We start from the raw sequence: 27,019 nt of genomic DNA, 5'->3' as shown, positions 1-27,019 counted from the left end.
TGTCCAATGTCGTTCTTGTTTCGAATGTCCAATGTCGAAAAGACAGAAAAACAAGTTTCTTAATTAAGGACAGGGACAGCTGCGGAATTCAGTTAAGTTTTATGTTGGAAGTAGTTAAAGGTTATGTATTTCTAGTAACATAACCGGCCTAAATTATACTTCAAAACGCTACAAATAAAGAATTGTGAGTTTCTTAAAGTTTTATGATACATATTTTACTAACGACTTATTTCAGGTTAAGTTATAAACAGTGACTTACTGATTTTTAGCCCCGACAAGATCAGATAATTAGATATTGATGATCAAGATTTCATTGTCATATTTAGTGAAATAACTAGTGTTTGTTTCTTTCAATTTATTGAGTAAAGTAAAAGAATTATATCGGGTTTTTTTATTCCGTTAAATTAATAGTATCCTCCCTTTCGGTAAGCAGACATATAGATGCTGTATAAAATGCTTCTGTCGGTGGTATAGATATGATACATTCTAAACTGACTGAGAAATTGAGTCTAGCAGCGCGCTACGACCAATATGAACTAAATAAAAGTCAGGTAAGTCTTTTACACATATTTCGTATAGGTTTATCATGTTCAACCGAGGAATAAATCCTGAAGTATTAGCAAAGCTTAATACACATGTATGCCAATTAAATTAGTTTCAACATTACACATTCCGAAGCATTAATCCATATATAGTCAAACCTGTTTCAAAGACTACCCTTGGGAGAGCCAGGATGTGGTCTTTATAGGGAGTTGGTCTTTATTCACAGGTGAAACTACACTGTAAATGTTAAAATGGGAAACAAAACATGTGGTCTTTAGAGCCAGGTGGTCTCTGTTTAGAGGTGGTCTTAAACACACAGGTTTGACTGTATAGCACAGAAAAGAATAGCATGAAAATACGCCCAACTGTAACAAAGTGTTGATTTACATTCCTTTTTATTGCAAATGAATTATTTTTACAGCATCACTTCTTTCTTGGGTAATAACTAGTTTGCTCTGTCTCATGTCAAAACAAAGTGATAACGGCCACTTCAATCCGTTTGATGAGTTCAAGACCATTCCCATTTTCTTCCCATCTCTTCCTATCTGTATCACGTTATTTGAACTGTACCCGGACATAAACAGATTTCCTCTACGATCTGTACAAACTCCAGCCGCTGCCTTTAATTCTGAATCAGTGAATGTCTGACAGTGTTTTCCTTGTCCATCCATAATTACTAGACCTTTATCCAAGCTGGCAACAAACACTTTATCATCAACATCACTGAATGCAACAGTTCGACTGTTTGAGAACAGGTTTTGCCCGGCGTTGTCTCGAGCTACCATCTGTAGCATGTTGCCTGTCATGTCATGTATGTATAACGACTGATAGTTGTCAGTAATGTATAGTTTATCATCCTTATAGCCGATGCCAAAGCAATTATGGTTCAGTTTCATCTGACGAGTGGTTGTCATCTGCTTGCCAAGGGAGACAAACTGAATTGTGCTATATTGCAGGCAGACTGCAGCTTCACTTTTACTTGTACAACAAACGCCAGTAGGTCCAGAAGGAACAGAACAATAATTTGTCACTGACATGTTTACAATATCTGCACGTTTAATCTTAAAATTGCTACAATCAGCTAACAGAAGTGATCGATCTTCTGTTAGACAGGATCCATACACACGACATGTGTTTTTGTCCTTCTGACTTCTGATGTTTAAATTCTCGATTCTTTTAACAGAATAGGCGGTTGTCCTTGGGGAGCTTAAATCAGTGGTAGACACATGTCGGACCGATCCAAAAGTTTTCAACTGCTGTAGAAATTCCAGTATGGCAGGATCAAAGCTAAAGGATATATTTGCATCAACACTTGTTTGCAATGAGCTAGATACGTCTTTCGTTTTTGCGATAATTTGCAGGGACATTTTTATGGAGACAAATTGTTGAGCTTTGTTTCCTTCCGATTTCTTCAAATCGTTCACTGATTGTTTCAAACCATCTAAATCAATTTGTGCTTTCTTCTTCTCTTCCAGCAGTTTCGATTCTTCTTCTATGAACTTCATCTCCAATTCTTTAATCGATTCTTTTTCTAGTTGTTCAAGAATTGTTTCCATTTCTTTTCGAAAGTCGTTGATCGCAATCACTGCTTCCTTCTTAGACTTCTTTAAGTCTTCTATCAGTCTTTGTCTAATGTTCATAGTTTTCTCCATCATCATTTTCAAGTCTTGCAACTTTTGGTGTATTTTGTCAACATCTGTCGTTTGAAATTTACTGTCGACAATATCTGAAATGGACTGCACATCAGCACAAGACCTGAAATTATAGACCAAAGATCACTGATCAAAACCTTCTAATGCAGATACTGCAAAAAGGTCAACTATTCGTGAAATAAAGTAATACTTTAATACTTAGTAAGTCCAGACTGGTCAGTTTAAGATATAAACGAATCACAGAAGTATATTTTGTCTCTCAAAAACTAGGCATTTTCTAATGTGTGTGCAATATAATTGATAATACATTTTAAAAATTCAAAATTCGATTTGCAAAGCAAAAGTTTTAATGTAACGCCTTTTGCTATCATGATAAAGGGTCATGTCACTCAGGCAAACATTGCTGAAATTTATTATCACAATTCATGTGTACGCGTAAAATTGAAACATAATTGGTATCTTTTTCCCCTATAACTAGTGTTGTTTAAGTTTGTTTTCGTTATTCGCCAGCAAACTATATCTACACAGAAGAATATAGAAATGGAGTGAAACGGACTGAATATATCTTTTATTTAGTCTGTATGTCGCCGGCTGCCAGTTAGGGGTTTGGTCGGGGTTTGGGCGTGAAAACAGAAGAGGAACACCTCATAATTGTTGTGACATGTATTGTCTCAAACCAATAGGTATCAATCAATCAACAATCAACTGAAACATATACAAAATACCATAGTAAATAGATAGCTATTGATATAAAAATACAAGTACTATATTGGACAATACATGAAACATATTGATGATCAAGCAATAACGGGATCGCGATAAATTCCGTTTACATAGACAATTGAAATAATGTCAACAATTCATCGGACCATTGCTACAATTACTAATATATCAATCGACAAATAAGTACATGTAACTGTAGATAAAAACTAGCGGTACATGTTTATAATAATTACCTGCAGATATATGTATATATGTCTACAAAATATTGGATTTCTGTTAGCACGGAAAATATGGCGATATTGATGTTTTGCTAAAATGGCGAGTGCGAAAGTTTATTTGTTGTGAAAGGTCAGTTTAGGTCATGTGATTTAAATGTCCGAGTAGAGGGTCAACAGTACGTATCTGTTTATGGTCAAGGGGAAGCAAGGACTAATTTTACTAAACTATAGTAAAAGCTACTGTTGTAATACTGCTACACTACATTTACGAATCAGAGGTATTTATTAGATTGCAGTTAAGATAGAAAACGAAACAATAGACAATATGTATCATCAATATAGTTTGTTTATTTATTTCCAACCTATGACATGTATTTATCCTTACAATCAGGTAGTAGCTGTATTGATTTTTATTTCGTTAAACTAGTCAGTGTATGTTTTGTTTCTCGATTTGTAAATAATGTTGCAAAACACACAAATTTTAAAATTCAGATTTTGCTATCTTAAGTGAAAAAAGAACTTTCAAAATTAAAGCATGCAATTACATTTTAAAATGTTTGATGTTCTAAACTATATCGATGATGGACAGTCGGGAATGTATGTTATAAGAAGCAGTTTTTATAGATAACCCTACCTGTATAAATTGATATACAATATGCAGATGTATTAAATTACAAAACTGTAAATGCATTCAAAATCAGATAAAAAAAAACCTTAATACGTGATCCATAAAAAGATTAATAGTAGAACTTACAACTGAATAATCAATAGTAACGTTCGCATATTAAATTTGAAGTTTATTATACTGAATTATGAAATTCTCACAAATTTACCTGTGGCTTAAAGCCATGTAAGTTGTACAACCAACCTCATCATGATAACCACAGTACATGTCCACGATCTTTGTCTCATGAATGCTACATCTCTCCGTCGGTACTGCTGGTAATCCTGCATAGAGACTTGGTGACGTATAATTTGAATTATCCAAAAGTGTGTGAACTTTTAAACCAGGTATCATATGAATAACGTCAGCACAAGACTGACAATAATATCCCTGACATTCCACGCAATATTTCACAGCTTCTCTGTTCCGATTTTTAGCCAGACAAGGCGAACATTTAAAATTGAATATCTCATCTGATGTGTCTTCACTCCCACCGGACGCCATTTGGAAACTGGATATCTCTTCCTTTTTGAATGACCTAGAGATAAAGGTACATTCGCGTTTCGGTCTGTCTGATTTATCAGTTAATCAATGCGCTCACTTAATGTTTATGTAAAGGGTGTGTAGTAAATTCGTTCCTATTCGTTTTTGTTACCCTAATAAACTGTATAGTATGGCATGTCAAACGTTGCTAAATTATATACATGTATGTATGTTATTATTATTGTATGTTTGTTATTGTTATTCAATGTCTTGTCATTCATATTCTAAAAGTCATTATTGTTATTCTATATTTCGTTATTCTTATTGTATCTTTGATATTGTTATTCAATGTCGTGTCATTCATATTCTAAGTCTTACCATTGTTATTGTATATGTCGTCATTCTTATTGCATGTTCGATATTCTTATGATAGAAGTCATTATTGTTATTCTATATTTCGTTATTCTTATTGTACCTTTGATATTGTTATTCAATGTTGTGTGATTCATATTCTAAGTAATACCATTGTTATTGTATATGTCGTTATTCTTATTGTATGTTTGAATCCAGTTTGTCCGGAAATTACACTATTTCTATTCAATTGTCTAAAACTGATATGAGTTCTTGTTTGAATGTTTAAATTGCAGCAGCACTTGCCTCCTCATTTGAAAATGAAGCCTATGGTGAAAATAGGAACGAACTTTTTACACACCCTTTACATGTAGTTGTTTTATTAAACATGTGTTCTTATCTTATCAATAACAACATAGTTTAATGACAAACTGTCATTTACATGAACATTAAACAAAAGTTACCTTTCACGACAGGTCTTAACCAAAGTCTGCATAACAAATGGAAAGAAATGATTTATTAATCTTTGTATACTGTGACAAAGCAACGTACTAGGTTCATGTTATACATTAACTCAAAATTTCTATATGCATAACGCAAACATAATTTCAAGTCGAAATTACGAGGAACGCAACTCAAAATTTCGAGATACTAAATAGAAATTTCGAGAGACGTGTCTCGAAATTTCTAACTCCAGTTACTATTATACTATACGTAGATACAGGTCCTGTCCGTGATAAGGAACCTTTATAGCCCTCGGATAGCTCTAGATGACCATAAAGATAATAAAATCTGTAAAAAATATCCTTGACCGCTTTCGCTCTTTCAAATAACACTATTTGATAATGATTTAGTCTGTTAGGTTTTCGTCCAAATTCGAACCCATATGGCAAGGAAATAAAGTCATACCCTATATGACCGTGTGGAAACGAGTACGACCAAGAACGGGTACCTGGGTAGTTCTAAAGGAGAGGCCATTGAATGTGACCTGGTAGTGTTCGATCATAGAACTTTTCCACCATTTTGACCATATCTCGAAGATTTTGGACCTAGTTCGAGCCCCTACCACGGGAACAAGCTACAAATGTAAGTGTTGGTATATATCCTGGAAACAGGTTGAAATCTGGAGTAGCTGTAGAGGCTAATGTTTGTCTTACATAGATGCATGGTAGTATATGTATAAGTCCTTACATGCTGGGTACAATATATGTATATGTGAAAGTAGAATATATTGTTGTTAACAGTTTGTTTTTTACGTGATAGGAATTATCAATACAGAAAATAAATTTCGTTACAAGTTAGGTATCAGTGTAGGAGACATGAGTATAGTAGTAAAACTGTCTAGATCAAGAAGAAACAAAGCTGGCAAGTCAGTCCATTAGACTTCTCCATGCATTTAATTTAGGATTGATATGCCATTCCTTGTGCATTTTACACGCAGAACATAATGGACAAATTATATGCCAGGAATTAGCTGAAGTACTGAAATTTTCAAAATGCATGAGCAAAGATGTTCCGTTACCCTTTAATTCAATGTGATGCTAAAACGAATGCACATTTAAGAAACAGGAGAAGATACGTTTGTACAAATGTTACAGAATCAATGCATAAAATTTCAGATTTATTGTACAAGCATAACGGCTTCAAACACCTTGCATTTGTCTCTTGTGTTTGCCAACATTCTAACACGACCGAATTCATTTTCCTAAGAAACAAAGAAGACTTAAAACTCTGTGTATACATTTTTTGGACGTCAAAACTATTACGTCATACCGTCAATCGGCTGAGAGGCGCATTGGAAGAGAAAACAACAGAAAATAGGCAAATATTTAATGGATGTTGTCAAGGATGTACTTTGAAATTCTTTGTAACGTGTTAGAATTTAAATAATACAGAATATATCTCACCTTGAATAAAATTATTGTGGTTCGGGCGAGTATTATTATATTGATCAATCGGACTGCGCACTCGTGATATAGTGTCTAATTCCTCTGCATCTGAACTCCAAACAATGATTTTATTTAACGATTAATCCTAAAATAAGATATATTATTTCATAGATAATAAAAAAGGAGACAGGACCATACAAAAGGCGTTCTGTCGCCCTGGCGCTGATCAGATAAAAACCAAAAAAAGTTCATGCATTGATAAACAAGATTTAATAACCGTGTTTATTTGATAAAATGTTGCTTTTTTTGAGGATATTGGTCCTCCCATGGAATTTCTTCAGGTTTAAGTTGACATATAACGCTTTTTTTGCACGCATATCTTAAAAGGTGTATGCCTTTTTATATCATATTCAGAAAGAAAATGAACGGAAACATTTTTGGTAAAAAATCTTTAATTACTAGATAAAAACGAGTATACCGTTCATAGAGATAATTACTACAAAACGATATAGAAATGTAGGCCACTAAGGGAATAAAAAATCTTATCCATCATTAATATTTGAAAAGTGTTACAGCTTAAGGTAACCAATGTTTTACGGCATTTTATACGCTGTCATCTTGGAAGAAATTATCACAGATATTTAATATTCCATTTATGACTTTTTTGTATAGTTAAGGCCTATTTCTGTCAGTCAATTCACGACTAGTTGTTTAGAATGAATTTGAAAACATATATCAATGACCTATATCTTTTCGCAGGCAAAGGAATATTTTATTATTTTGGTTTGGATGCCCTTCAGGAACAGATAATTTTGGAAAATTTTCTACATGCAGACGCTGAAGTTTGGTGAGGTTTTAGAATTCATTATCGGCATGTCTTCATCAATACGATTTAGATATTTGTCTCCAAAAGAAGGGTGACGGGGGAGGGGGACAAAGTATATGTTGCCCCCGCCCTCTACCCCTAGTTTGTGTGACCTGCTTCTACGGATATATATCTATGCATAAATTTGATGAAGACTCTAACATGTTTGGAATGAAATTATGAGCATATTTTGATATCTTAAAGGTATACTAGGCCTAAATTTCATATTCGAAAATATGGACAATTGCTAGATATGACCTATGTAAAGATAAAAGAATGAATACACTAATATGAAGTAAGGCACTGACTAAAGCGGGAATTGGTCTGCCTTCAACTCAACCGAATTAAAATTGAAAATGCATGTTTATGGCCTATGTGGTTTTAGACATTTTCGTCTAGATAGTGAGTGACATATTTAATAAAGACACTATTTGTATCGCAACGCAGTTTTCCCCCTATAATAGTCGTTACGGTCTAATTTTCCCTTCTGATGGATCCTGCCATTATATTTTCAGAACTGTAAAGAACACTGAGTACTCGTGCAAACGATCACGTTTGTTTACATTTGGAATTTACATCTTTATTATATCCAACTCACGCACGTTTTAGCAAATGTCAAGAGATTTTCACGTTAAAAATGGAGGATTTTATGAAAACAGAAACGTACCATGAAAACTAGTTAAATATTTTAAAACGTAATTATGCTAGTTAATGCTCTAAACTGACACCACTTAAAGAAAGAAATCATGAAAAATTTCGTGAAAATAATAGTGTTTTTTTTTTTCATGAAACCAGATAAATTTTCATGAAAGTAAAATTATATTTTCTCGAATAGCACAGACGGTAGAGCACCTGACTTGCAAGTAGGGGATCGTGGGTTCGAGTTCTACACTGGGCAGATATTTTCTCCTGACAATACAACATTGGCGACGAGATAAATTGGAAAGTGGGGGCTACAGTTGCCAGAGCATGTGCTATTTGCAGGGACAGTACTGTGTTGGAAGCTGAACAGTTGATGCTTCGCTTCAATGTAAAGGAAGGCTAAGTGATAAGGAAGGTTATAAACATCATGTGGTTTGCAGGGCTGTACTCTGTTGGAAGCTCAACATGTGATGCCCCGCTCTCGATTCCACTATAAGGTTAAGCCTTCAAAGCTAAAATGAGGAGGAGTGCATTTATTCGAGGCTTCTGAGTAATCAGAAGCCCTGTAAGCTCAGTTAGTAGAGCTCTTGACTTGCAAGCAGAAGGTCGTGGGTTTGATTCCTACACTGGGCAGATGTTTTTTTCTCTTGAAAATGCAAAAGTAATTTTAGTTGGAGCTTGGGCTCGAACTCACGACCACTTGTTTCGTAATCAGACGGTATAACCACTGGAACGTTCCCTTCTGAATATTTATTTAACGACTGTAAAGTGTCCTTTCATAAAAAGTTAGGTGCACTAACTAGCAATTTTTCATGTTAAGAAATTCATCTTGCATTCATGAAAAAAAATATGTTTTCACGATATTTTTAGTCTCTATGTAAACCTTCTTTATTTTCGCGAAAGTTTCATTAAAACTAATAGCTAAGTGGTGGCAGTTCAGTATGCCACCATATAACAGCGACCAATCGGTCATTACTTTGTTTACAATGTGCGAAAAGTTGCGGTTCGACAAGTTGCGTAGACGTCTGCTGACACAAGGGAAAAAGGACTTCTAAACAAATCACTCTATGCAAGTGCCGGAAGGACAAGTTTTTTTATTTGATACTAAAGTTCCATCAGGTATCTCGTATGTTATCGCAGAGGGATCAATCGAAACGATTCCCTGTAAATATGTACTACCACTAAAACACCGCATAAATATAGTTCTACAGACACAATTAATTCATATATTCAGTAATGTTCAAAAATTTGATGATCATGTATGTAGTACGTACATATTTTTTTTAAAGTCCAGTGCAATTTCTTCCTTTCCTGTTTCATATTTTCATTATAAAATCTGCTGAATAAGTGTCTGGAAATGCATTTCATACCAGCCATGTGTGAACACAGTATTATGTACATTGCACACAACAAAAGTTACCGACAAAGGCACATATTTCTTTTGACAGTAGGAGAATGTTTCTGGACATGCTGCTCTGACCCTATATAACTTCTGAATCTATATAACATACAAATACATGATTTTAATAGTTTATTGGCACAAAAGTCATTTATCATCATACTACAATAAATAGCAGATATGCGTCTATGTCGCAGAGAACATCAAACTTTTTTTTCATGGAGCGTGTAATAGTTGTGTGTCAACATTCTTGCCTAGGTAAGGCGATAAATGTAAATCGTGTTAATATATAGCTCTTTTGGCAGTCGTATTTCCTTATTCAGTCTGAAAAGTTTGTAGTTATTTAAAATATATTTAGTTTTGTAATATTTACCACTGGGGTTTACCATAGACCATGGGTAGTATACAATGCAAAGTGTATGCACATTGTACTTTCCAATACAAGTACCTATTTAATAGTTCCATCCTTATTCTGGAAAATTTCCTTTAGAGCAGGTACCCAGCTCCATAGCATGAAACATATAACATAATATATTTTTGTCGGACATGTGATAGCATCAAACAGTATGAAAAATTAGATTAAAAATGCACAAAATATCCTAAACTAGCAATTCAAACATAACAATCTAAACACGCACAGTTAAAGTTCCCCGGTTTATAAGTCTATCAGTGTGAGGATTTCAATAATATTAATCCACACACTCTTCAAATCCGATTTACTGAATTGTACAAAAATATAGACACAATAATGGACTATTAATAATATTTTCCTTTGTACGGCATTGTGTAATTGTGTAACGATTCTTGGGAAATATTACTTTATATAAGACAAGCATAAAGAGACGATTCTGCCCAACTTCTAATATTAATTATTTTAACAGATCTGATAAGTAAATGTGATGCTTATTGTAAGTCGAATACTTTCACTATGTCGCTGTTTGATTGTGTAACAACCAAAGTTGAAGTCCGGTGGTCAAAGCACAATGACTGAGGATTTTTCAGCCCATTTAATGGTTTCACTATTTCACCAATTTTATTTCCATCTTGTCCAATTTGGATAACATTACTTGAACTGTATCCACACAAAAACAGGTTACCATGTCCATCTGAACAAGCTCCTGTTGTAACTAACAACTCTGGAACAGTATAAGTGTTCGTATGTTTTGCATCCACATCAAGAATTACAAGGCCTTTATCGGTGCATGTTACAAACGTTTCACTTCCAGTATCACTGAAAACAATATGCTGATTATTCCCGGAAATGTTTTGTGAACTTTTCTGCAGTAGGTTTCCTGTCATATCGTGTATATAGAGTGCCTTATTGTTATCAGTTATATATAATCTATCTCTCTTGTAAGCGACACCAAAGCAATTATGGTACAGCTTTATCTGACGTGTAGGCGTCATCTGACCGACAAGGGAGACAAATTGAATAGTGTTGTTTCTTAAAGTGACGACCGCTTCGTGCTTACTTACGCAGCATGCACTGTAAGGGTTATCGGGTAAATTACAATGATCCAGTACTGGATTTGTGACATTATTTGCTCGTTTTAGTGAGAAATTGCTATAGTCAGCCATAAGCAGGGCACCGTCTTCTGTTAAACATGAACCATGTACCCAACAGGGTATCACATCATTTTGCATTTTGATATTAAATTCTCTAGTTGCCTTAATTGCATACAACGCTTTCCTTTGTTGCGTCTGTGTGGCAACATCGTGGTTGACTGATCCAAGCGTCTTACATTTTAATAAGAAATTACGTATAGTTGAATCAGGAGCGAATGATATATTTGCATCATTTGTTAATCGTTGTGAGCAAGACATCTCTTCGGTTTGAGCAATTATATTCTGCGCAGTTTTCAGGGAAACAAATTGTTGGGCTCTGTTCCCTTTCGCTTTCACCATACCCTCCTCAGCTTGTTTTAAAATGTCCAATTCATCTTCTGCTCCTTTTTTCTCCTCCTCTAATTGTAGCTTCATCTGTCTGAATTGTTCTTCAATTTCCTTTAAAGATTCTTTCTCGAGAGATTTTAGAAACGTTTCCATCTCTTTTCCGAAATCCATTAGCTCCTTTTTAGCCTCTGTTTTAGATTTAATTAACCTTTCAATAAGAGCTTCCCTACTTGTTTTATTTTCTTTCATCGCCATCTTCATGTCTTGTAACTTCTGATCTATTTTACCTGCGTCAGATTTGCTGAGAAGGTTATCGATAACGTCCGGTATAAGGTGGACGTCTGAACAACTCCTGTAAAAGTAAAGCATTTATCAAATATAATGATAGTTGAAATAATATGAACACTATATTTTTGCATGTGGACGTAAGATGTATAGAAACATAATTATTTGTACATGTTTCTAGCGTGTGATATATTTGTAGTTTGTCTTAAAACCCTCGCTCACTTTGACTATGGGGACAGAACGTCTGGCAAAACGTGGACAAACGTTCAACTTTCTCAGAATTGAAACAAGTGTTCTACGAGTATTTTCAAATGGCAGCTACATAGTAATGTAGGATGCTAGTTTTCACGTGACAAGGTTTACTGATTCCCAGCTTGTAATGTTCGTGCAGTATGAGTAGCAAGACTAATCATATTTACTTATTACCTGGGCCAAGACTGTGATCGGTCAGCTACTTTATTTGTAAGAGTAATTATATTAGAGTGGCAACCTATCCTTAGTCCCTTCCCTAGATCTCCAATCCAAAACTATATACAGGAATGAAAAAGTGGAAACTCCACAGATCGCCCGATAAATAATAAAGAAATTTCAGGCTCGGTTTGATTGAGCATGTTCATGGACGGTGATGGAAACACATGTTACCGTCCTCACCCTCTAGCCCTGGTGGATCAGAACTCAACATTTGAGCTTGTTACAGGTACCAAAAACAATTTACAGACAGATTTGTTCATACAGCTGTGTACATGGAATCTTAAATGGTACACAGAGTGCAATTCCATGAAAAGCGGCGTATGGTCCCTGGTTAAAATAATGGACTTGCCCTCAAGGAAAAAAACAATGGACAGAACTAGATAAACTTGAATTTAGAGAGGGGATCTGAAATTATGTAGCGTGCATATCACAGAAACTGCCAAAAGACAAAATTAACAAGTGACCGAGTATTGCAGTGGTAATACAGAAGTCTCCTAGCGATGAAATAACCATTTTATTTTACCTTCAACAGTGACCATGACCTTTGACCGACAACCATGGGTCATGCGCGTGACACATTATGTCTAATCATGGGGAATATTTCTGTGAAATACTAAAACTCTTCAAACTCTATTAAAATGCATTCATTTGATATCCCGCATTTATGAACTTGAGATGAATGTTCCACTTATCAACCTATAATCTGATTGTAATAGCCACTGATCAACGTGCACAATAAAATTAGAAAGATATAACATCCTGAGATCTTATATCAACGTAATAAATAAACCATATATTATATGAGGCAGCAATTATTAAATAAATAAATTTCTTATTACCTAATATAACATACTATAACAGCCTATCGATCATAAAGATGAATATAAATACAAATACAAATATGAGCATTGTAACACGAATAATAGGCTCAAACGTTGGGCCTGTGCAATTAGAGCATGATCAATGATTCATGATTCATGCATATCGTTTTGATGAGATGGACATTCACAGTAAGTTTGTAGATATTACCAGAGCACAGAATCCAAGGCTCAAAAAATTTACCTTTATCTGTGACATTGCCATTGCTCGGCACGATTGAAACGCAAAGGTTATGTTTGCTTGGTAAGTTGAAGCCAACGGAGTGTCATATTTATACAAATGGATGAACAAACAGACGGACAGACTGAAGTCAAACACAATATTCCTTTATCCTCACTGGGTGATAAACAGGTAACAATATTGTCCTATCACGCCCACTAGCACCGGCCTAACCAGAATTCTACTATTATAATAGTACAATTGAAATTGAATGAACTCCATGATTACAGTCCATGACTAGAAAGTCACGAAAATGACTCGCTATTTAGGCGGTTCTCAAATAAAATATAGGAATACATACCTGTGGTCAAGAGCTATACAACTTGTACATCCAACAACGTCATGGTTCTCACAGTACATGTCCAGAATTTTTATTCCATGGGTACTACATGTCTCCGTAGGGACGACTGGAAGTTCAGTTGCTACTAATTTTGACTTTAAGTTTAATTTATCCACCAGTGTGTGTCCTTTTAGAGCAGGAAATACACGATGTGTGTCCACACAAGTCTGACAGCAATATCCTTGACATTGTACACAATATTTTACAGCTTCTTTAACTTTATTAAGTTCACCACAAGGTGTGCATTTAAAATTAAATAACTCGTCCGAAGTTTTTTCACACCCACCCGTCGCCATTTTCTTTCGTTATTTACTGATTTAACTATGTGTATTGTGTGTACTTCCTCTTTCGTTTTACTACAAGGTTAACTGATCACTTATCTCAAGATTTAGTTTTGTGGGGCATTTGGTACAACTCGAAAAGTCGATACGTTGCGGTTTAGCAAGTAGATATTTATATAGTATCCACTTATCTGGAAGTAGTCTGCTGACAATTGTTTTGCAGAAACTGCAATTGCTGCAACAGAAATTAAAAATAAAACTAGCAAAATTTCTAGAAAAAAAATGAATATTGTCTAGTAAATGTGCATTCAAGCCAAGATATTCATTTTAAAATGTCTGTAGCATATCATGCTACACAGGTTATGTAATTGTCAAGTGACTAGTAAATGATAAAAGTATGAAATGTTAATGTATAAAAATGGTTGAATTGTGCTATAAATGGCTTGAAGATAAACAGAGTTTGCTACTGTATCAGTTATTTTGATTTCACATTATTTACTAGAACTCAGTAATTATAGAAAATGTGACATTAAAACCCAGGATATTTTGGTCTTTTATATAAAACGGAAAGGGTCTGCATAACAAACATTTCACGTGTAGCTTTTAAATAGATATTTAACACATTATCTTTGAGAATGACTTGATGTGCCATACAGACATAAACAAACACTTATGATAACAGTCGCCGAGTAACGTGACTTAAAAATATTTGATAACCGACACTTGCTGAAGGTGATTATCGTGACTTGCAAAAACGTAATTGCCTACACGTGTCACATATGCGTATCTGTTGGTGATAATCATGGCTAACACACAATTGTTTTCATCCCTTTACACATATCCTTAGCTGTCGGTGATTATCGTGACTTACGCACATTTGATTTGTCAACAAATACTTCATGCATAATGCATCGCTGTCGGTAAATATAGTGGTATTCATAATCTTGGTTGTCAGCCCATGTAACATATGCGTTGCTGCGGGTGATTATCATGACACACTTTATTGCCAGCCTTTGTCACATATGTGTAGTAAACGGTGAATGCCGTGACTTACTTACATTTTATTGCCAATCCTAATGAAATGGTTGGAAGCTGGATTGCAACCTGTTTTTATTGAACATATGTCCTATTTGTCTTAATATAACACCACTAATAATTTGCCGACATTGTGTAATTACAAAGTATTCTAAGAGTAGACGAGAATTTTAAAGGTAACATTTTCATCTGATGCAAGCAAACTCTTAAGAGAAATATTTGTAATGACTGGTGAGAGTAACGTTTTTTATGTTTTTAACCGGTCTAAGAGGGTTAACTTTCTATCAATCCTGTTGTGTAATGTTTTCAGAGCAGATGTGTATTTCAAGGACGATTTTGCTTGAAGAACGGTCGCGTAGCGGCTTTATGAAGTTTCGCAGCCGAGAGGTGAAAAGTAAGCAATAATGGGCTAGCTGTTGGGTTACAATAAGATGTCTATATTATTCAACAGAGATGGCTTCGCTATCATTATGCTTATTACATAATTGAGTTGTGCGCATTTTTCAGTTCCATGTACATGAAGTTAACATAGATCTAAAGGATTACTTCTCTTTTGTTTAAAACAAAACATATTTTAAAGAACGTGACCTGTAGTTTTAAAATAGTCGGAAAGTCCTAGTCTCTTGCAATTTCCGATAGGCTGATCTGGTACATGTATATTTCACGTACCTGCAGATCTAGAAAAATAATACTTTTTGTATGAGATTTATTCAGAACGAGATTTGCTCACGTTCTCCAAATAAACGCCAACATTCACCATTTGACTTACTCACTTCAAAATGGTTTATGGTGGGATATCCCCTAAGCCTCCTATTCGCTCCTGAATTCTATGCAAGGAGAGTCCCTGGTTCGCAAAACCAAACAAAAATACGCATACTTCCCATTCGGCTATTTTTGTTTTCATTACTGAACGCTTGGAACTTCAGAGGGTTAAGGTATATGTCGCGTTTTTTTCTCGGTCATAAATGAATTTTTGAATTCTATGCACCAGACAATAACACAAACTTTAATCAAAATTACACACACTTGATTGCCAGCCTTTGTTTCGTATGCGTAGCTCTTGGTGAATACCTTGAGTCACTTGATTGCCAGCCCTTGTTTCGTATGCATAGCTTATAGAGAATATCGAGAGTTACACACACTTGATTGTTAGCCTTTGTTTCGTATGTATAGCTCTTGGTGAATATCGTGAGTTACACACACTTGATTGCCAGCTTTTGTTTCGTATGCATAGCTCTTAGAGAATAACGTGATTTACACACACTTGGTTGCCAGCCTTTGTTTCATTTGTATAGCTCTTAGTTAATATAGTGAATTACACACACTTGATTGCCAGCCTTTGTTTCGTATGCATAGCTCTTAGTGAATATCGTGAGTTACACACACTCACTTGATTGCCAGCCTTTGTTTCGTATGCATAGCTCATAGTGAATATCGTGATTTACACACACACACACTTGATTTCCAGCACCTATTTCGCATGTCAGTACCTATTTTATATCCGTAACACTTGGTCAATATCGTGCCTTTCACAAATTTTGATTACAAATGCATAGCTCTTGGTGCACACTTGATAGAATGAAGTAAAACGACATTATTTATGCGAGACTTACACCATGCATTGAACAACACCTATCTCCCTCAATATATTTCAGAATTTACTTGGATCATACATTTGGTCACTTTAATTACAAATTTAGACATTGTGTTTTAACAGAATGTATATGATTGTAGTTGATAATTTACACATTGAATGGCTCATAGTCATCTTAACAATCTAAAAGTGATTTAAAGTTATATCAATTGTGTGCGAACTTTTAACTTCCATCTGTAACAGTATATTTTCTAAGATTTTACCGTAACGGATACTTGTGTTGAATACATTAATATTAAAAGCCCACATTTCGCCAGTTCTCCTGCAAATCCTCCAGTTAAATATGATTTCAATGAATCATTTCAGGACTTGGCATATTTTTGCGTTGTGCTTTACAATTTCATATGATTAATATATCATGTGTACAGATTGTTATTACAAATTTTAGCTTGGAAATTTAAAGAACATGCCATTATTTTCATGTAGAATTTAAAATGATGATAAACATACCAAATAATATATCCTGTTGAAAACTTAAATATCTTACTGCTGAACGACAATGCACATTAAACATTTACAACAGTTGTCTGATTTTAACATCAGACCGTTACTAATGGAGCACGAATATGAGCCCAAAACAATAATTCATATTCCAACTACTTTTTTTAGAGAATTGTAGAACACATTTTTATTTCGTTGAGTAAAACAGCAGACGTTAATAAAAACGTAAAATTATGATTGTGAGATTCTAGTTCAGTCATAGTAGTATTTATATACATGCATATAATAATCAGGCGGTAAAAAGACATAACTAGGGAAAATGTTAATGAGTGAACAATTAACATTTCATATCTTAACTGGCATAGAGCTGGAAGGTGAAACCCTCCCCACTCTAGGGATTTTTATAGACCCCGCTATTTTTGAAGCCCTTTGTATGAAGATAATATTTCTGAATTCTGCCATCTGGCAAGCGGGTTCTCTATGAGTTACAACATGTTATTTACGTTGCCTTAACAATTATTTAATAAATGATAAAACTGGAATTTGGTGATTTATATGACAGAAACAACCAAAATCATTAACAAGTGGGTTTAGTGATATGCAGAACATTCTGTTGTCAATGTTCCCGCTTAATTTTGTTCAATCAATCGATCAAATAATTTTATAATATTATTTACACTACCATATATTTTATAAAAATACTCATATCAATTAATTCAATAGATTTAATTGTAAGAAAATATCAGATATGTCTAAAGTATTGTATATGCAGATACATATGACATTAATATTTAAGAAATTATCATTCAACAGTTTTAAGAACAAGTACGTTACCATTATTATATACGTTACTAAAATTCATGATATAATATTTTCATTCCTCAGTCAATAGATTGTATATGTTATCCTTATAATGATGTTCACTTGATGTAAACTTAGATTATGCGAGTATCTTATCAAGTTTGAACTAGTTTGATATAAAAATGCATATAGCACAACAATGACATTGTTACCTACATTACGAAATGTTACTGAATATGTATTTTATTAACTGAAAAATACACGCTTACAAACGCTTATCTGCTTAACCAAATCAATTCACATAAATCAAAATTGAGAAACAAGTAAATTGCGGGGTTCAGTCACCTAAATCGTCATAATCACTGTCTCTTTCGTATATGGTGTCAATTATATTGGTCATCTCTACTTCTTCATAGTAATCATCAGAGTCATCATGTTGCTGATGTGTCACAAATCATTTCAGCTAGTTCTTGAAATACTATATTATCGGAACACCAGTCGTATTCCAACAAATTTTCTGATCCAAATTTCTATCCACTTTCATCTACTTTTGGTAGAATTGGGTAAAGTGATAGTTCACACGTGTTATGTTCATTTTAAGTGACAGCTGGCACGGTAGAAATAGACTCATGTCCACACCTTTATATGTACTCGGGACATTGCCAACTCGTACTTGATATTTTGCAACATGCTGTTAAAGAGGTCATAAGATCAGAGATGTGTATGAACTAGTTATGCTATTGTTGCAACATACACCTGGTTTTTATCTACTAAGTATTGCCTGTTCCAGTGTAAAATAAAACAGTATTTCGTATTTTAAAGATATCACCAATAACACAAACACGTCTGTATCTGGAGATCTAACTATGATTTTCGTGTAGTGCTAGTAGTACTGATATCTATGCATATTATTCTTGTGTCTGCTTCTTCCTTTGTATAGAAACAGTGGTATATAAGGTCGAGCTTGAACTTTGTTCCCATCTTCACTTGTGAGTAAATAACACTTTTCACCATTGACAAAATACAGTTGTCTTCCCTTCATCTTTGGTGCATAGGAATCACATTTTCATTGTTTGAAAATTAGATAAATCAACTGTGTTTTATTTTCACTATTTGACATGAATGCTTTTCAGTCATGTGATACATTGATTTTCACTCCTGACAAGTAAGAATTTTGGAGCAGATCTACGTCTTCCACGCTGATATGATTTGATCGACTGAGGACTTTAAGTGCCAGTTACAAAATCAACACGGGCTGTCTAATTAGTTGACTGTAGACAGTTTGGGCTACGTCTTAGAATGTTGCAGGGATGGTTACTAAGCTTTGCAGCAGGGTGTTACTGTCAATCAACAAAACAATGTCATCTTTTTTGGACTGCTGGATCCTCTACAAAGTGAAGTAGTTTTGACTTGTCTGTTTTCATTGGCAGTCCAGCCGCTGTAGCTATATCGGCCAGGTGACAGGTCCTAGAGGAAAAGAAAATGTCAATAAAAGTATACAAAGTGTATATTGTGCTGAACAGCCGTAAGTACCAACTGTTCGTACACGTTACGTTTTGCTCTTATCTGTGGATTTTCTTTTGAGAATTGGTTACTTTCCTTTTAACTTCAGCTGCGGCAAATTTTTTTCTCTTAATGGGGTCTTGAAAAGGAACTGATTTTTTTCAGTCAATCTTATTTTGATAATCCATCCATTGTTTTTTCACCTATTTCAGTTGCCTTAAGGTCATCGGCGATTTCTGCTTTCGACACACAGTAAATTTCATGTTTGTTGTTATTTTTCAACCTAGAATGGGTTCGGGAAGGATTCTATGCCATCATAACCCTTTTAGCTTCTTCATCTTCACTCCTGCCTATCTGAGACAATTATACTTCTTTGTGGTCGGACATGTCTTCTCTATTTATGTCTGCATTCTGAAGTGTTGCTTCAACATACCTGGCTCTGTAATGACGGGTCATGCACCAGTGGAAATATGCAGCATAGTTTCTACTTAAACCAATCTTAGACTTTGCATGTCTGTTAATTGTCTGCTCTATAGTAATATCTAACCCAATACAGGTACAGAAGACCTAGATAAACTAAATTTAAAATCATTAGTTCGGAGTAGCTCTTCTGCGCCTGTCTTTATATTCATCAATGTCATCAGGAAACGAGGAGGTACCGGGCATAATTATTGCGGTCAAATGCAAAGAACAAAGAGCATAGTTTGTACAAAGATACTATATGTAAATCAAAAGCATTGATCTGTGTTGCTTTGTTGAGCAACAATATCATGCGAATTATGTCCACACACATTAACCAAAATTGAGCAGTTTTGCCACTTTCACCCTTTCTGATTTGAATTGCTTATGTCTGTTGAAATATTCTTCAAATTCTGGAGAGTTATTTTTTCAAACACTTTCTTTGCATGGGCTTTCAGTCCGTTTCTGTAATATTAGTGTCTTCTGAAATGCTTTCTTTGCGGGGTTCTGTTTCTTCAAACTTGCATAGAAGCAAACGCTCAAGAGCTTCCATTACAGTCCTGTGTACATTTAAGGTATGGTTGTAGCGTTTACCTGGTAATACTTTATCAAGTGAACCACTAGAACAAATTTCTGATTCTATTACAAGTTCTGCAAGATCATTGCCCTTCATTAATTTTCCTACAGGCCCAAATATAGAACAGATTGTGTGAAACACACCCATTCTTACAAATTATGTTTCCAAGTCCATTTCTAGACTGCAGAACCAAAGAATATGCCTTCTTAGCAACAGCAGAGTCACATGTCACTATAGCATATTTCTGGCCAACTTCATTACTCGCATCCACTGACGTTTTTAACATGTGCTGGACTGTTGCATTATCATCGATTGAATAAGTCGATGGTGCCATATAATTATATGAAGCAAGTTTGTGCACTCACTCTCTACTAATTATTTCACACATTTATTTATTTATTTATTTATTTATTTCCATTTTATTTTTCACTCAATGAAATCAGTTTCATATCAAATGAAAAATGATCTTTTGCTAATCTTGATTGTAAATTCAGTTTGAAGAAAACTATATATAATTTATTTAATTGTAGGGATAACGCATGTTTTTCGTGTTATAACGTCTGCAGAATCCCGAGGGAATGGTTGGTGCCCAAGCCCGTAGGGTGAGGGTACCAACGTATCCCGAGGGATTCTGAAGATGTTATAACACGAAAATAACATGCGCTAACGCTATTCTAGCATAACACGCGAAAAAAACGAATAATTGAATACATTATCCCTCAACGTCATTAAATTTCCATGAAATGCGCGGGAATATTCGAGTTGTTTTTTCACGTTGACGTCATTTCCATTTGAATTATCCGTTTGGGGGCCGTAATACGTTTACGCTCTGCCACGGAACGCGTATATACAAAAAGATGTTATAACAGCACGTAAGCGCGAGAATCTCTCTGTTAACACACGTTTTCTCTCCTGTTAAAACACCCCCAAAAAGTGACAAGAACAGCAGTTTTATGCTAGAATAGTAATTTTCGTTACATAGATTTATAATTTGTGATATATTTATATGTTTTAAAATATATAATATATATTTATGGAATCTGTACATGTTACATATCTGTTTAAACAAAATATTTTACCATATTCCAAATATTTTTCGACTTTTTTGGAAAAATATTTATTATAAATTTGAAACTCATATTTTCCACAGTATTTTATTTTATCTTCTTTACTATACATTACTTCTTATTTTTCGTAATAATAGAAATATTTCACAACCGATATAATTATGTCAAGCTCTTTTTTTGTTCTAACCAAAATCTCTTTTTATAACACTTTTGACAGAGACACTCCAAATAAAATATAAAACCACATTGTTATATTTTCTATTTTCTTTACAATTTTTGGTAACGTACATTTAATAACGTAAAGCACATGCCTATAAATGTTACTTTTACCTGCAAAATATCAATATGTATATTCTGGTTTTTTTATGTTGACATATTGTATAGCTAGTAAACCATTTATGGCTAACTGTAGTGCCAGTCAGTATTTTCTAGAAATTATTAATGGTAACGTATAAAGTAGGCTGTAACGTAAACAGAACCCAACTGCCAGGTGGCAGAATTTCTGGAATGATAGCTTATATTATACGCTTTAAGAAAATCATAGCGTAGAAATATCCCTAGAGTGGGTGGGGGGGGGGGGGGGGAGAAGCGGTTATTGTCAGCTCAATGTCTATTATCTTCGGCTGTCCTCTTTATATATTTGATATACAAAAGCTAATTACGTTCACTTAAGTGTAGTTTCTTTTTGTTGTAAAAGCATACATACATTTTATATTACAAAGTAGCATTTAAGAAATTCTTTAAATGCTCCCGAACAACGGGCATATATAAACGTTTGATATATGATTAATTATACAAATTATTCTGCACATGAAAGGAATGTACTTATCAGCATGTCATTATCAGTTCTAGCAGTCTAAAATGATATGTGTTATTGAGGCAGATATTGACAGGCTCGTTATCGAGTATAAACTAAAATCTCAATAAATTATCGATGATTGAAAGTACAATATTAACAGTTTTAAACTTTCAGACTTTATACAGACACATTTTCTGACTACATTGTATATATAGAAGACAATATGGCTTATAGGGTAGTTAGAAAGTTTTTCCACGAATTGACCGAGTGACCTACATTTCGATCACAGATAACCTAGTTTCGAGTCTGAACTAAATTTTATTCAGACAAACAGTCTGACCAGTTTTCAGAATAATCAAGTAGGATTTTACTGTAGGAAATGTGGCCTAGTGTTATCAACAAATCCATATGATTTGATCTTTTCATCATTTTCTATCTTAGATAACTTCGTTTCAAAGCTAACCAAGGGTTCATAAAGAAAAACTCTGACTAAGGCTTGTTGACAAGGTTAGTAGTGATCTAGTTTTTGACCCTAGATATCTCAGCTTCGAACTTTTCCTATATTTCATATAAGTAAAGTAGAACATATAGTCTCTCTAGTGTTAAAACACTTTGTTATGATTTCATTTGACGACCCAGTATTTGACCTCAAATTACCTGCCTTTAAACTTTACTTATATTTTATACAGACAAATATTCAAATCAAGTTTCATTATAAAACTGCTCTATAAGTGTCAACAGTAGAAATGTTTACGACGACGCATGGTGGACGATCACAAAGGTAACCATGAGCACTTTGTACTCCGGTGAGTATAAAAGAACTAAAGGTTCGTGTCCTTAGATGTACATCATAACAAAGCCTTGACAAACGTTCTGTAAAATTTAAATAACATAAATCAGTATCTTAGTTTCGCGATTTCGACTTTTCATAATCGTATCGTCGTTCTTTCGTTGTTTCGGGCTTATATTAAGAGACTGTGGAAAATATGGAACATAATAAAAACGTCAAATTAACTAACAAAAGATATTCAGGAAACTCGACATTTTTACTCAAGACAATATTTACATTATTTACTTTACAAGTAAAGAACAATATTCATTTACGCATGTAAAAAAGTTCAAATGACTCTTTTCCGCAAAATTAAAAGCGTCATTCGCAAAAAGGTGTCGTTCATATAAAGTACAAATCGGCAACCAGGTGGGTCGATGGCCTAGTGGTAACACGCTTGACTGTCAATCCAGAGGTCCGGGGTTCGAATCCCAGTCCTGACACTGGAAATTTCTGAGATGTTCTTGAGTGTCTCCCACCTAACTAGACTATAAACCGGGCACGTTAAAGAACCAGACTGTCTATTCGAAAAGAGCTAAGCTAAGTTAGCCGGACACGTCTGTATCTGAAAAGTTCTCTCTGTCTGTTCTGGGGGCTTTTTATCACTCTGTCCCTCCGGTCAGATCGCTCTGTGTCTGTACTTGTAGAGGATGATTTCTCGCCCTGTGTGGCTGCAGATTATGTAAAGCGCATTTGAACGTGTTTGTCATGACAAGGGTGCTATATTAATCTGGAATAATAATAATAATAACCTTAAGCAAAACCAAAACAGCATTCACTTACAGTTAAAATTCATTTTTCTGACAGTAAGGATCAAAGATGAATCAAAAGTAGTACTCGATTTTTACTCAATTCATCAAAACATGTTTAAATTTAAATTTGGACCTACCAAGATTCATTAATTTTCCAGAAATCTAAGTGTGGTCCATGCCCATGACTTAATTAAAAGTCTAAATAGATATGAAGGAGACGTAGAAACACTAGTACAACACTACCATCGAAACATCTAGAACAACATACGATACACTGTACGTCTTTCTGGTATTAGACAGTACAGTTCGGGAATGAAAAGAAGTACCCTGTGTCGGTTAATAGCTGTACGCAGTAAACATGAATAATTAAGTTATCAAGAAATAATTTCAATATCGCACTGCTTTGAAAAATGTCCATATTATATACATGTCAAGAATTAAGCAAAACTGAATAAGTAAACTATTGTTGATAAAAGCGTTCTATGATTAGATGCCATTTTTGCAATTTGCCGTACAACAAAAAAGCATTACACGCTAATACATGCAAACAAACGTCAGATAAATACCCTTTATTGCAAAGAGATAACTTTGACAGTATCGTTGTGTTGTGAAATCAATAATTTGCATTGTTTTGTGTCAAAACAAATTGATTCTGGTTTGACAAGTCCATCTGATGTTTTCACGATCACTCCCATTTTCTTCCTATCTCTCCCTACCTGTATCACGTTATTTGAATTATACCCAGCCACAAACAAATTTCCTCTACAATCTGTACAAACTCCAGACGCTACGTTTAACTCAGTATCAGTGAATGTCTGACAGTGGTTTCCTTGTCCATCAATAATTACTATACCTTTAATCCAGCTAGAAACAAACACTTTATCATCAACATCACTGAACGCAACAGTTCGAGGGAATGACAACAGACTTTGCCCGGCGTTATCTCGAGCTACCGTCTGTAGTATGTTGCCTGTCATGTCGTGTATGTATAACGACGTGTCGCTGTCAGTTATGTATAGTTTATTATCCTTATGAGTAATGCCAAAGCAATAATGGTTCATTTTTATTTGACGGGTGGTTGCCATTTGCTTGCCAAAGGTGACAAACTGAATTGTGTTATTCTCCAGACACACTGCAGCTTCAAATTTACTTGTACAACAAACGCCATTGGGTCTACTAGGAATACAACAATAATCTGTCACTGACATTTTTACAATATCTGCACGTTTAATCTTAATATTGCTATGATCAGCTATCAGTAGTGAGCCTTCTTCTGTCAAACAGGACCCATACACAGTACATGTTTTGTTGTCATTCTGGACTCTAATGTTTAAGTTCTCGATTCTTTTAACAGAATAGACGGTTGTCCTTGGCGATCTTAAAGCAGTGGCAGAATCATGTCGGACCGACCCAAACGTCTTCAACTGCTGTAGAAATTGCAGTATAGCAGGATCAAAGCTAAATGATATATTTGCGTCAACACTTGTTTGCAATGAATGAGATACGTCTTCCGTTTCTGCAATACTTTTCAATGACATTTTCGTCGAGACAAATTGTTGGGCTTTGTTTCCTTTTGATTTCTTCAAGTCGTTCACTGCTTTTTTCAGACCATCTAATTCAGTTTCTGCTTTCTTCTTGTCTTCCAGCAGTTTCGACTCTTCTTCTATTAACTTCATCTCCAATTCCTTAATCGATTCTTTTTCTAGTTGTTCAAGAATTGTTTCCATGTCTTTTCGAAAGTCCTTTATCGCCATTACTGCTTCCGTCTTAGACTTCTTTAAGTCTTCTATCAGTCTTTGTTTAGATTTTATAATTTTCTCTATCATCATTTTTATGTCTTGCAACGTTTGGTGTATTTTGTCAACATCTGTCGTTTGAAATTTACTATCGACAATATCTGGAATGGATTGCACATCAGCACAAGACCTGAAATTATAGACAACTCCTTTAAAATTGTATACGGAACGTACTGGAAAAGGGTTGTGAAAAGGGAAATACTTTTAATTAATACTTAGTAAGTCCTGAATGCTCATCATTGTAAACAGGGGTCATATCGTTCAGGCGAAAATTACTGAAATTAATTATCAATTCAGTATTCATATATTTCGATTTTTATATACCGGTACTCATCAGAATGGTTTAACGTAAATATATTCAAACATAATTAGTGTCCTTTTCAATATAACCAGCGTATATTTTGTTTAAGGTTATTTTTGTTATTCACATGAAAACTATCTAAATAACAGAAAACAAAAATTGGGTAAAAATATCTTTAAAATAGTCTGTATTTCCTTAAATAGATGGTAGCTGTATTGATTTTTATTTCGTTAAAGCGTTCATTTTGTGAAAATTTTGCAAAACACACATTTAAAAATTCAGCTTTTGCTATCTGAAGTGAAAAATTACAGAATACTATTACATCTTAAAATGTTTTTATGTTCTCTACTATATCGATGATGGCCAGTGAGTGTATTTTATTTAGATAAAAGCAGATCTCTACCTGTATACATTGATATACAGTATGAAGATGTATTAAATTACGAAACTATACAATTCATTCAAACTACAATAACAAAGGACCTTACACGATCTGTAAGTAGAATAATAGAACTCCTATCTTATAAATGAATAATCAGCAGATCAATAATAACGTTCGCATGTTAAATTCAATATAAAACGTTTATACTGCATTATGAAATGTGCACAAATTTACCTGTGGTTTAAAGCCATGCATGTTGTGCAACCAACCTCATCATGATTACCACAGTACATATCCACGATCTTTGTCTGATGAATGCTACATCTCTCCGTCGGTACTGCTGGTAATCCAGCTTGGAGGCTTGACGACTTATAATTTGATTTATCTAAAAGCGTGTGGCCTTTTAAACCAGGTAATCCGTTATGAATATCGGTACATTCCTTGCAACAATATCCCTGACATTCCACGCAATATGTTATTGCTTCTCTAGTTCGGTTATTTGCCAGACAAGGTGAACATTTAAAATTAAATATCTCATCTGATGTGTTTTCACACCCACCAGACGCCATTTTGAAATTGTATATTTATTTCCTTTTTGAATCGACCTACTTGATTTGTAGTACAATGCTATCGTTATGGTCGGTTTTATCAATACGTATAAACCCTATCCAGGCTAGAGTATCTACTCATTTTTTAACATTTATCATTATCTGTCAAAAGTCATGAACCGGACACGAAAATGTAGACGGAGCCGCCATATACAAAGAATAAAACGAAATATTTGTTTAAACATAAAGTAAAACTTTTCCAAGCATTACATATATTT

General features: G+C 34.4%; 2 protein-coding genes across 2 annotated transcripts; both read right to left on the bottom strand.

Annotated features, from left to right (window-relative positions):
- Positions 1 to 203: 203 nt before the first annotated feature.
- Positions 204 to 13,842, bottom strand: LOC128553635 (uncharacterized). Its single transcript, XM_053534810.1, has 4 exons — positions 13,478 to 13,842; positions 10,351 to 11,674; positions 3,970 to 4,388; positions 204 to 2,298 (listed from the first exon to the last, which is right to left on the bottom strand). Exons 1-4 carry the CDS (start codon positions 13,810 to 13,812, stop codon positions 939 to 941), a joined length of 3,438 nt encoding a protein of 1,145 aa, XP_053390785.1. The 5' UTR covers positions 13,813 to 13,842; the 3' UTR covers positions 204 to 938.
- Positions 13,843 to 23,255: 9,413 nt separating this feature from the next.
- Positions 23,256 to 26,762, bottom strand: LOC128553633 (uncharacterized). Its single transcript, XM_053534808.1, has 2 exons — positions 26,428 to 26,762; positions 23,256 to 25,640 (listed from the first exon to the last, which is right to left on the bottom strand). Exons 1-2 carry the CDS (start codon positions 26,760 to 26,762, stop codon positions 24,284 to 24,286), a joined length of 1,692 nt encoding a protein of 563 aa, XP_053390783.1. The 3' UTR covers positions 23,256 to 24,283.
- Positions 26,763 to 27,019: the final 257 nt, after the last annotated feature.

The sequence above is a fragment of the Mercenaria mercenaria genome, unplaced genomic scaffold (genome assembly GCF_021730395.1).
Source record: "Mercenaria mercenaria strain notata unplaced genomic scaffold, MADL_Memer_1 contig_4135, whole genome shotgun sequence".
In the NCBI taxonomy this organism is placed as follows: Eukaryota; Metazoa; Mollusca; class Bivalvia; order Venerida; family Veneridae; genus Mercenaria; species Mercenaria mercenaria.
Note: the sequence above shows the minus strand (reverse complement) of the source record. Positions and strands in the feature narration are given on the sequence as shown.